Source organism: Mus musculus, chromosome Y (assembly GCF_000001635.26).
Source record: "Mus musculus strain C57BL/6J chromosome Y, GRCm38.p6 C57BL/6J".
Taxonomy (NCBI): Eukaryota; Metazoa; Chordata; class Mammalia; order Rodentia; family Muridae; genus Mus; species Mus musculus.
The window spans coordinates 21093531-21104793 of record NC_000087.7 but is presented as its reverse complement, the minus strand read 5'-3'; the positions used below and the strand labels follow the sequence as shown (position 1 = coordinate 21104793).

General features: G+C 38.4%; 1 protein-coding gene across 1 annotated transcript; it reads right to left on the bottom strand.

Annotated features, from left to right (window-relative positions):
* Positions 1 to 7197: 7197 nt before the first annotated feature.
* Positions 7198 to 7992, bottom strand: Gm20910 (predicted gene, 20910). The gene has a single exon (XM_017318767.2). It carries the CDS (start codon positions 7894 to 7896, stop codon positions 7198 to 7200), a length of 699 nt encoding a protein of 232 aa, XP_017174256.1. The 5' UTR covers positions 7897 to 7992.
* Positions 7993 to 11263: the final 3271 nt, after the last annotated feature.

Here is an 11263-nt window from a genome sequence, read left to right as displayed (position 1 = left end):
CAGTGTTACATTTCCTCCAACAAGGCTACATCTACTCCAACAGGGTCACACATACTTCAAAAAGGCCACACCTACTAACAGTGCCACTCCTACTGGCACTATTTGTTCAGGACCTTTAAAAGTATTCTTAAAACTTTTCAATGGACAAAAGGTAACTTTAATGAAATAAGTACAGAATGATTGAAAAAATAAACTGGAATATGGATGTCTTGGTTACTGTTCTATTGATGTGAGACATGACCACACCAAATTATAAGATGAAATATTTAATTGCGGTCTTACAGTTTCAGAAGGCGACTCCAGGACATCATGGTAAACACCATGGCAACAGGCAGGCACACATGTGTAGAGCAGTATCTGAGAGCTCACATGCAATACTACAGACAACAAGCAGAGACAGAGAGAAACAGAGAATGAAACAGAGAGAGAGAGACAGAGATAGAGACAAAGAGACAGAGATAGAGAGAGAATGAGGAGAGATTAAGAATGAGAGAGAGAGAGCCTGATGGATTTTTGATATTTCAAAGAATAGTGACAAATCTCCTTTAATAAAAATTCAAATTCTAATTCTTTCTTAACATCTCACCACCTGGAAAACTAACACCTTTGAATATTTGAGCTTCTGTGGGCCACAATTTTTCAAACAACTAAAGTATGTAAAGGAAAATGAAATCTAGTAATAAGTGTCCATGTCACTTCATAGTATATTTTATATCATTACTTGTCTTTTCTCAGAGGTAAGGGTTATTTGCATAACAAGAGACTAATCAGTCATCACTATCACATAAGCCAAACGCATCCTAACCCTGCCAGATTTCTACTTGAATAATCACATTGACATTACTTATTTGTACGGAAACATAGCCCTTCTCCCTGATTTAGTTAAAAGTGTGGGACCTGTTGATGTGCAATTAATTTTGCTCACAATGGAGCAAAACAGAAGCCTATAGGATTGACTGTATTGTTCCTGAGAGCTGAAGATTTCACTTCCATTTAATACAATGTTATAAATATGATTTTAACACAAGCCTTAAATCACAAAAAAGCTTTGCGTTCATATTTTCATTATTTACAGATCATTCTATGCTATATAAAGGAACATAGAGGAGGAAAGCTGTTTGGAGTCACTGACACACACACTTAACTGAGGTTTCCTTTGCACAGTAAGAAGATATACCCATCATCTATATCTTGGGAGTTTGCTCCAGGAACTATAATGATATAAAGTCCTCAGGTTTCTAGTCTAAAACAACATTGCTTTTGAATATAAGCTATGCAAAATAACCTCTTGCATATTTTAATCATATTTATGTGAGTCTGCATAGAGAACTGTACAGGTAAGTTCAGAGGCTAGGGAAGGGTATAGTGTGATCTACTCTTTTCCTCCATAACTTATCCCCTTGTGACTGGGTTTCTTGCTGAGCTGGTAGTGAGGCTGGCTTTCAGGAAGCCACAGTCATCTTCCTGTCTCTGCCCCTCCCAAAATCATAAGCACTGGTGTTGTAGGTGAATGTTTGAACACACACATGGCATTGTCTCTGGGCCATATCCCCTGATCCTTCTTTATTTTAAATAATCTCTGGATTACTTTTGCACGTAATGTAATGTAAGTGCTATAAAATGAGTTGCTATTTAGGAGATTGAAATATAAGTGGTCTGTATATGTTCAGTACAGACATTGTATATTAAGAACTACATTAATTAATTCCTTGAGAACTTCATACAATTTTTTGATGGAATTCACTTTCCAATTCTCTTGATAACTCCTCCCAGACCAAAACCAGACCCATTCCCACCTTAATCATCCTCCCAAGTTCAAGTCTACTTTTCTCCCCTTTGATACAACCCAATTCAAATCAATTGTGTTGCCCATAAACTCTTGGACATGGGGCTACCAGTAGAGCATGGCAAACCTATCACATACAAAAGCCTTACCTTTGATGAAAACTGATTCTCCACCCTTCATCAATAGTCCATATATTCTCAGATGGGGATGATGGATAGTGATACCATACCACTTAGGGATGCAAGGAAGACTGGCCTGATTTTGTGCAGTAGAGACAGTGTCTCAGTGACCTCTCTGCCTTACAAGATTTCTACCATCTCTTCCATGAGGGTTCCTAAGACAAAGCTCCTCTACTGCTTGCCTCTTTCTGTGAGTATGTGTGTATGTACAAATGTGTCTATATTATACATGTCTCATTTTACATGCAAGTCAACACATAGTGTTGTTTGCAATCAACTGCTGGCACTATTTCACACTATGCAATATGCCTTGAGGCAGACTTGGTGGACTCCGTAACAGACAGAACGTAGAGATGGCTAGAAATCATCCCAATTAGTTGTAGTATAGGTGAAATTCACACTTTTGACCTACATTTCTGTGTTCACCCTATGGTTTTAAGATGCAGAGATGCGGGACAAAGACCCTTAAATTTCATTGCAATTTTGCTCTTCTTGAACTCACATTTATAAAAGCTCCTGGAGGTGCTGATGCTGTTTACCTGGACATTTTCCTTTTGGAACTGCTTGATAGAGATACCCTTAAAGAGACAGATAGATCCTATCACTTTGTGTAGCATAAAGAATGCTGTGGTGAAATGGGTTTGAAATGTCTGTCCTGGGTCTTTGATGAAGGTTTTGGCCCGAAGTACAATGTTCATAGGTAGAACAATATACTCAATCTGAAAAGTGATTGGACCCTGAGGGCTTTAATCTATGCGTTGATTGATGGGTGTGCATGGAAGGGGTGAGAAACTTGTAAAGGAACGTGGTCATTGGGAACATGTCTTGGAAGGTGTTTATTGTATTTGGTCGCTTCCTGTGTTGATGTTTACTGGCTGCCAATAAATTGGACAATTGTGCTCATTCATGCCCCTTTCATACTCTTGTGACCATGGACCTGTTTTCCTTGTTGCTAGGCATCTTGTAACAGTGATGAAAATGATTGACATGAATATGACTCATTAGTGATACTAAACTCTCTGGTCCAGAGGAACCATGGCTTAATTCTTTAAGTTTTTTTTTTCTAGAAATTTCATGCTAACAGTAGACCCAAAGTTACCAAAAAGTTGTATCTGGAATATTCAGACAGTGTATCTGTTGTTTTAGAATTAAAGAACTTTGCAGCTTCCCACACTGATCCTCCCTCTGCCTTCAGTACTGTATTTTAATAGATTGCAATATCATATGAAGAAGCAGAAAATGAGGGGAAATGGAATGGAGGTGAAAATGTGTTAGAATCATTAAATTATACACTTAAAGAAATCAATTGATTTTTTAGTATACAAAGGAAACTTCAAAAAAGCACTGAAAAGGCTTGGCCAACTGTGCAGCTGCTCATGGGAGTTGGTATTTGTCATATCTCCTGTGATGTATCTATTAATAGTAGTGGTTTTAGTACAGATGAATAAGACACCAATATATGCATGAAGGGATAACACTGAGTTGCCCCAGGAGAAAGAAATCAGGTAAAATTCATTGGATCTATTGATGAGGAGATTTTTTTTTCTCATAGCTGAGTTGGCAGAAAATTGGACAGATTGGGTTGTACCCCAGTAAGTGTAACACACAGTAGAATGTGGGGGGTTGTGTGGCTATAGGACATATTCACATCATTTCACCTATTATTGAGTATCAATGCTGATGAAAGAAGTTATCCTTCACTTATGCCATGCATGGAAGTGGGTCTATGAAGGGGCAGAGAGGAGGAAATGCTGTTCAGTAATGTTTGGGTAGGTTGTGGAGTCAGTAAAATATTCCTGTGATGGGACTTTATTTTTTCCCAATCTTGACAATCAACGGATACCTGAGAAGAGAGAGCAATTGAAGATCTGTCTCTATTCACTTGGTTATTAGGTAAGTCTATAGGATATTTTCTTGGGTAATGATTGATGTGGGAGGGCCCACCACTGTGGCTAAGCTCAACAGTAGTCATTTTAATTGGGAGCCTTTTAGACTGTACTAAAATAATAAAAGATGATCAAGCCATAGAAAATTGGTAGTTTGAATAAGAAAGTTCTCTATAGACACATATATATGAATACTTAGTCACTGGGAAGTGGCAGTGAGTTTAAAGATTAGAAGGAATAAGAGAATGTGTGGCTTCATTGGAGGAAGTGGATGTGTCAACAAGGATGGGTTTGAGTTTTCAAGAAGCCAAAGCAATGGCAGAATCTCTCTCTTTGCTTAAGGATCAATAGTTCTCTATTGCTCCAGTGATGGGATCCCTCCCTTGGTGAATGACCAAACTTCTGAAAATGTAAGCAAGCCTCTAGTTAAATGTTTTGTTTTCTAATAGTTGCCTTATCCATGGTATCTCTTCACATCAATAAAAGAGTGACTAAGACAGTGGCAAGCCAATAAGCTGTTTTTTGCTGTTACTGATACAACTTCCTGTTTTGTCTTCCTCGGTGATAGACTATAACACTTCTATTTCCAAGTTATTTTTGATTGTAGTATTCTACATAGTGAGAAAGAAGCAAACTAGAACAATTACATCTCAGGTAGGTACACGAGTATATCTTACCTTTAAATAAAAATAAAATGTCTACACATTATTATTTGTGGTTTTAAGATTAGTGGCATTGGCACTGTTAGACATTTTTCCTATGAATGTCTTACTATGTTTATTGTTGTAAGGATCCACCATGTCCAAAGAGCAAATTCCATAGCAAAGGTTGTATTCAGCTTATACTTCCACATTGTTGTTAATTATCAAAGAAGTTGGGACAGAAACTGAAACAACAAAGGATCCTGGAGCCAGGAGCTTATTCAGAGGCTATGGTGTGGTGATGCTTATTGTCTTGCTCCTCTAGTCTTGCTTAGATTGCTTTCTTAAAGAACCCAGGACTACTAATACAAGGATGTCAACACCCACAATGGAGTGGGTGCTCTCCCACCAATTATGAAATTTCCTAACAGCTGGATCTTGTGGAGGCATCTTCTCCACTGAGGCTCCTCCTCTTTGAAGAAGCTAGATCTTGTCAATTGCTATGAAACCAGTGTGGCATTCTAAATATATTTTGTCTATGAGGAGGTGTGGCCTTGTAGGAATAGGTCTGGCCTTGCTGGAGGAAGCATATCATTTTGGGGCTTTAAAGCTCTACCAGTGTGGAAGAGACCCTCCCTGCATGCAGAATACATAGTTTTTCCTGGAAGCATTTGGATGAAGATGCATAATTCTAAACTTCCTCTCCACCACCATGTCTGCCTAGACAGTGCCATATTTTCTGCCTTGATGATCGTGGAGTAAATCTCTGAACGTGTAATGAAATGTAGAAAAGCACTAATGAAATGTTGGCTCTTATGAGTGGCCTTTGACATGGTGTCTTTTCACAGCAACTAATCCCTAAGAGAATCAGTTACTGCAGAAACTCTCCCAGATATTAAAATTAATCAACAATAGAGATTATTATCAAATGCTGAAGCATACAAACTTATTCTAGAGAGGAAAATTGTAATGACTGAGTCCATGGCATTCCTGCCTCAAAAAAAAAAAAAAAAAAAAAAAAAAAAAAAAAAAAAAAAAACCTCTGAGAGTATAGATGGAACCCAGGCAGACCTCCATGAAGTACACGGGCTCCTCAAAAAGTGACCCACACAGTGGGGAAACTCATAACATTTGAAACCCATGTCAACTGGCGTAGAAAAGAGGTCAGCATATATGCATTGGTTACACCTTCAGTGTTTTCTAAGAATGAGGTCACATATAAGTAAAAGACTAGAATTTCCAGGCTATAGACAGGCTGAAGTTATACATAGTTATGTAGGGGGTCATGTGTTTAGAGGAGAGCTAGGTGGAACAGGCCACTGTGGGGCTTTTTATGGTTATCTGGGGATCTCATTGGAGACCTGCAAAAGATCACAGGATTCATCACAGGGAAAGAGTGCTCACGGAAGGAACTCAGGATCCATTCCAACCCAAAATTATCTCACAGCATATTCATTTTCTGTTTTACTTTACTTTTGGAACTCATTACACAAAATCAAGGTTTCTGTGATGATTTAGGGAGTCTCATAAATATAAACATTCACTAGTCTAGATGGCCTGTGTAAAAATGGACACACACACACACACACACACACACTCACAAACAACACACACAAAAACACACACACACACACACACACACACACACACACACACACACACACCCATCTGTAATGACAGGCTGGCTATTTGTTAAGAAAACAAAGAAGCCAATGTGGATATGGCCCAAGTTTGACTATTTCCTTAAAATTTCTCTTCTTCCTGTGTCTCCAGCTTAACTTTTTGAGAACTCTAACTTAGAATTCATTTGTCTCTCAGTGTCCTCTACTCTTTGTGTGTCCCTTATTGCTTTTAATGGTCACCATCAATTAGAACTTTCTTATCTTCAATCTGGTCTGTTTTATGCATGTGAATTTTGGATTTCTTAAAAAAGATATCTTTATGGGATTAGAGAGATGAATCAATGGTAACAAGCACTTTTGCACCACAAGAAAAATGGATTTGGTTTCTTGAATTCATATCCAATGGCAAATAATCACCTTTAATGTCAGCTCCAGGGGACCTGACAATGCATGTCTCTGTGTTCACCTGTACTCAAAAGCACATACCATATCCCCACCCACATAAGTAAAGATAATAAATCTTAAAATGTAAGACAGGTTTCTTTAAGTGTCATTATTCAAAGAAAACCTGATTTCTCTGATTTCTGAGTCTATTTCAATCAGTTTTCTAGGTTTCACCTTGTGCAACAAGGCCACATTAATTTTAAATGTCCCACTTTCCCCAAATTTTGTTTCTCCTTCAGTCTTCACATCAGAGGTTCTACCTATGTCCTGTCCTTCTCCCCTACTTACTAAACATCCATCTTTTTCTGCCATCCCTGCTCCTCAAAGTTCCATCTCCAATTCCTTATTCGGAATGCAGACCAGAGAAGCTGTTCATTTTAGCATGTATGATTTTAGGTGTATGTACTGTTCACCGCCTGAAATGAAACTTTCATCTTCATTTGAAGTTCTTTCCACTGTAGGCCATCTCGTCCAGCAAATTGTTCACTCACAGCATGTCATGTCACACATTTACATTTTTAGAACAAAACACATTTTATTGGCAAAGATACTGGGATTATCAAAGACCCTTATGTAGCCAACACAGGAAAAAAAAAACTTTTTTTTTCTTCCAGTCCTATATGTTTACGTTTCTGTACTTTATGATTTTTCAACTTCAAGAATCTTTGGCACCATAGTATAGACATAGATATGGATGTCACCATGAAACTTGATAAAGTACACGGAAGGATTGGCTAGAACTTGGTAAACAACCTTTCCGAACTTTTTGGAACCATCTTTTCTGGTGTACTCCACCCAGTTACCAATCAACACATCACTGTCATCTCCTGATCTCTCCTCAGCCGGAGGAGTGTCTGGAATCATGTGGAGGTTACCTTCCTTGTAGTCATCCAGGAGCTGATAAGCATAGAGAGCTGGATCCTTCTTGTAGGTAATGTAAAACAAATCCTTCATGATTGGCACCTGGGCTAGCACCACCCCCCTCCAGTTGACCTCAGAGCCATCTTTCCTCTCAAATTTGTGTTGTACCGCTCTGCCAACCAGGGCTCTGGCGAGGTGGGCATCCCTCACCTGAGGAAATACTACTATGGGAGGCAAAACCTTAAGGTTTAAAATCCTGTCATCACTGTAGAGCTCCAGTACGTAGATGCTGTCAATTCCATCATACTTCACCAAGTAAAGAGAAGGGTTTGTTGGCAGTTGATCTAGAACTATGGCCTTCCATTGGGTGACAGGCTCATTACCTTCCTTCCAACTGTGAGAAATTCTGCAGCTGACAATATTCCTCAGGGTGTTGGAAGAAGACTTCCTCCTCCTCTTCTTCATGAGGGATGACATGCTAAGCCTCTTCAAAGGTGTTTTCTTCTACATGGCTGTAGCCTTGCTGTGGTATACCACACCAAACCCAGGCAGATGTCTTGTGGCTATCATTCTGTGTTCAAATATACTTGCCCATTGCCTTGGATTGAAGATATTGCCTGTTTAAACCAGACACAATGCTGTTGCTACTGTCATATATATGAGTTACTGAAAGGCAATGGGTGTAGGGTGGGAGAGAATGCAGGACCAAGGCTCTTCTCTAATGGAATTTTTGAGCAGGTCAAGAAGGTTATGCTAAACATGTTTGGGCTTCTAAACTTAATTTAATCAAAATAAGAAGCTCATAATCCAGCTATAGTGGCACACACATTTAATCCCAGCTTTCAGAAGGCAGGGTCAGGCAGATTTCTGACTTAGAGACCAGCCTGGTCTACAAAGTGAGTTCCAGGGCAGCCAGTGATAGACAAAGAAAAAATGTCTCCAAATCAGCTACAACATTAACAACTAAAACAAAAAACCAACAAAAACAAAACAAAACATACAAACAAAAATCAAAAAAGAAAAACAAACAGAACAAAACAAAACAAACAATCAAATCAGAAGTTAATAGGAGATGGTAGTAACCCAAATCTTTAATCCTAGTACTCAAGAGGCAGAGGGAGGCAAACCTTAGTGAGATAAAGGCTAGTCTATTCTACAAAGTGATTTTCCTAACAGCCAAAGCTACACACAAACACACTCAAAGTAAAATTAAACACCCATCCAAAGAAAAAACAAACAAACAAAACAACAACAACAACAACAAACAAATAAATAAAGGAAACAAGGAAATTATCAAAGGGAAATTAACAAGTAATTCTCGAGAGCTCAGAATAATATACTCAGATGAATATGTCTTCAGCCCTGAGCTAATTTGCCTCTGCTGAGGAACATCTCCTTGCATGTCTATGTCAATGTGGAAGTTGGTATGCCTTTTACCCAAAATGATCAAGGAGAGAACAGAATAAAGAAAATGAGCCAGAGTTGTCACCTACCCTCTCTTGTACCTGCAAGCTGTGAAATAGGTGGCAATATTCACAAATATCCCAGGGACACAGCACACCACTGGCCTTCTGTATTGTGTTACCTGACCCAGCCTCAGGATTATTTGGTGATTATTTGCCACTGCAACTCCGGCCTCAACAAGTCCAGGCAATATCAGCCATTTAGAAGTTACATCTTCTAAAATACATAAGGACAATGAAGAGCTTTGGCATTTTAATGGAATTTTGAAGGAGATATCGTTAGCAAGGATAATAAATTCAGGAGATCAACTAAACTGGATCAACCATGCCCCTGGCCCCAAACATGGGAGAATTTAGACTGTACAGTTACTCAGTGTGGGAGGGAAAACTTTCAGCTTTCTATAGCTATGATGGTCCCAGTTACTTCATAAATGTACTTACCCAAAGAAAATGTCTTAGTCGTCAAGATTCTGTCTTTTGATACAGACCAGGCCACAAAAGCTTGAGGAACAAGTTGGAGTTCAGGAGCTGGCTTGCCTTTCACAGACCACTGGGAAAATAGTGGACACACCTTCTAGGCATTCTAGTGTCTCTAAGTGGAATAGATGTGCAATCTATGGCCAGTGCTCTGTGACATCACCTAGTTCAGCTTGCATCATAGAACCCCACTCATGCTGGTTCCTTCCCTAATTACACTCAGAAACATTAACCATCTAGGCTTTACCTTTTCATATGGCCTCCTAGAAATCCAAAATGAAATCCCTACAGAAATGCCCTGATGACCTGAGTCACATTCTGCCCAAGTAAATCACTCTTGTATTGTTTATATTTTTTGGTGGTTGGGTTTCTGTTTGTTTGTTGATTGCTTTGTTTTGCTTTTGTTTTTGTTTTCCTCCTGTGAAAGCCTTCAGTTTCTGATTCACCAACATCCTTGGTGGTTATTTTCCCTGTTCCAAACTTTCCCTGGTTATCTTTAAACTGTTCTTAGTGTCAGAAATGGTGCCAGACTCTTTGAGGCAGCACACTGGATAGCACATCAAAATTCTGTTTATGAAAACCAAAGTTAGAGCAATTACTATTTTATTCAAACAAAGCAGAAATTTTACAGTGTTAAGTACCTTGTATTGAAGCCAGTTGCAACCTTGAATCATGGATTCTTTGTAAAATGAGAAGACAATCTAGCTCTTGGTCCTGCCTTCAAAGTTGTGATAAAGTTAAACAAACCCAAAATCAGCCAGTCATGTTTTAAAGGCCTTTAAATTTTTTCAGTATTTCTGGTTACAAGTAATTTCATAGATTAAATGCAGTAAAACAGGGTGAAATATATTTGATAATTTTACTTTTGAAATATGGGTAGACAAAATATTGAACACTGGTAAGTATGGAATTTACTTACAAATTAGCGGGCACTTTAATTTTTCATGCCATATAGATCTTCAGTTCTTCCAGAAACATCAATTTCTGGCCCTTCCACGGTCACCACCACACTTTGTATATCCTTTTCATAGATGATGACACTACCCATAGTGGGCTAGACCCTTCAACAACAGCCATCCAAGAAAGATCCTTCCTTAAAGGTGTGGCAACTGGCCAATGTGATGGAGGCAGTTCTTTATCTGAGGTTCTATATTCCCAGGTTGAGTTAACTAAAAAAAAAAAAAAACAAGAAAGACCATTTCACATCCATATCATAAATGTTGATTGCCTTACTCTGTATAATTAACACGCAATGGATTAATACTAGATGTCAACCACTTGATGAATGGCTTAAAACATGAGAGAGACTGAGAGAGAGTGACAGAGAGAGAGAGAAAGAGAGAGAGAAATAGAGAGAGAAAGAGAGAGAGAGAGAGAGAGAGAGAGAGAGAATGAGAGAGAGTTTTTGATATTTCAATGGTTGTTTGATATTTCAAGCCCAGTGCCAAATCACTTTTAATGAAAACACATATCCTAATTCTTTCTAAACGTCCCACCACCTGGAAAACTAACTCCTTTGAATATTTGATCTTCTGTGAGCCACAATTATTCAAACTAATAAAGTATGTAAAAGAAATTGTAATCAAGTAATAATTTTCCATGCCACTTCTTGGAATATTTTATATCATTACTTTTCTTTTCTTAGAGGTTAGGGTTATTTGCATAACAAGAGACTAATCAGTCATCATTGTCACATCAGCCAAAGGCATCCTAACCCTGCCACATTTCTACTTGATTAATCACTTTGGCATTACTTATTTGTATGGAAACATATCCCTTCATCCTGATTTAGTTAAAAGTGTGGGAACTGTCGATTTGCAATTAATTTTTTTCATAATGGGACAAAACAGAAGCCTACAGGATTCACTGTATTTCTCCTGGGAGCTGAAGATTTCTGTTCCATT

What these genes read in the sequence shown, in the direction of transcription:
- Gm20910 (XM_017318767.2), bottom strand. Translation starts at nt 7,896, where the DNA reads ATGTCATCCCTCATGAAGAAGAGGAGGAGGAAGTCTTCTTCCAACACC.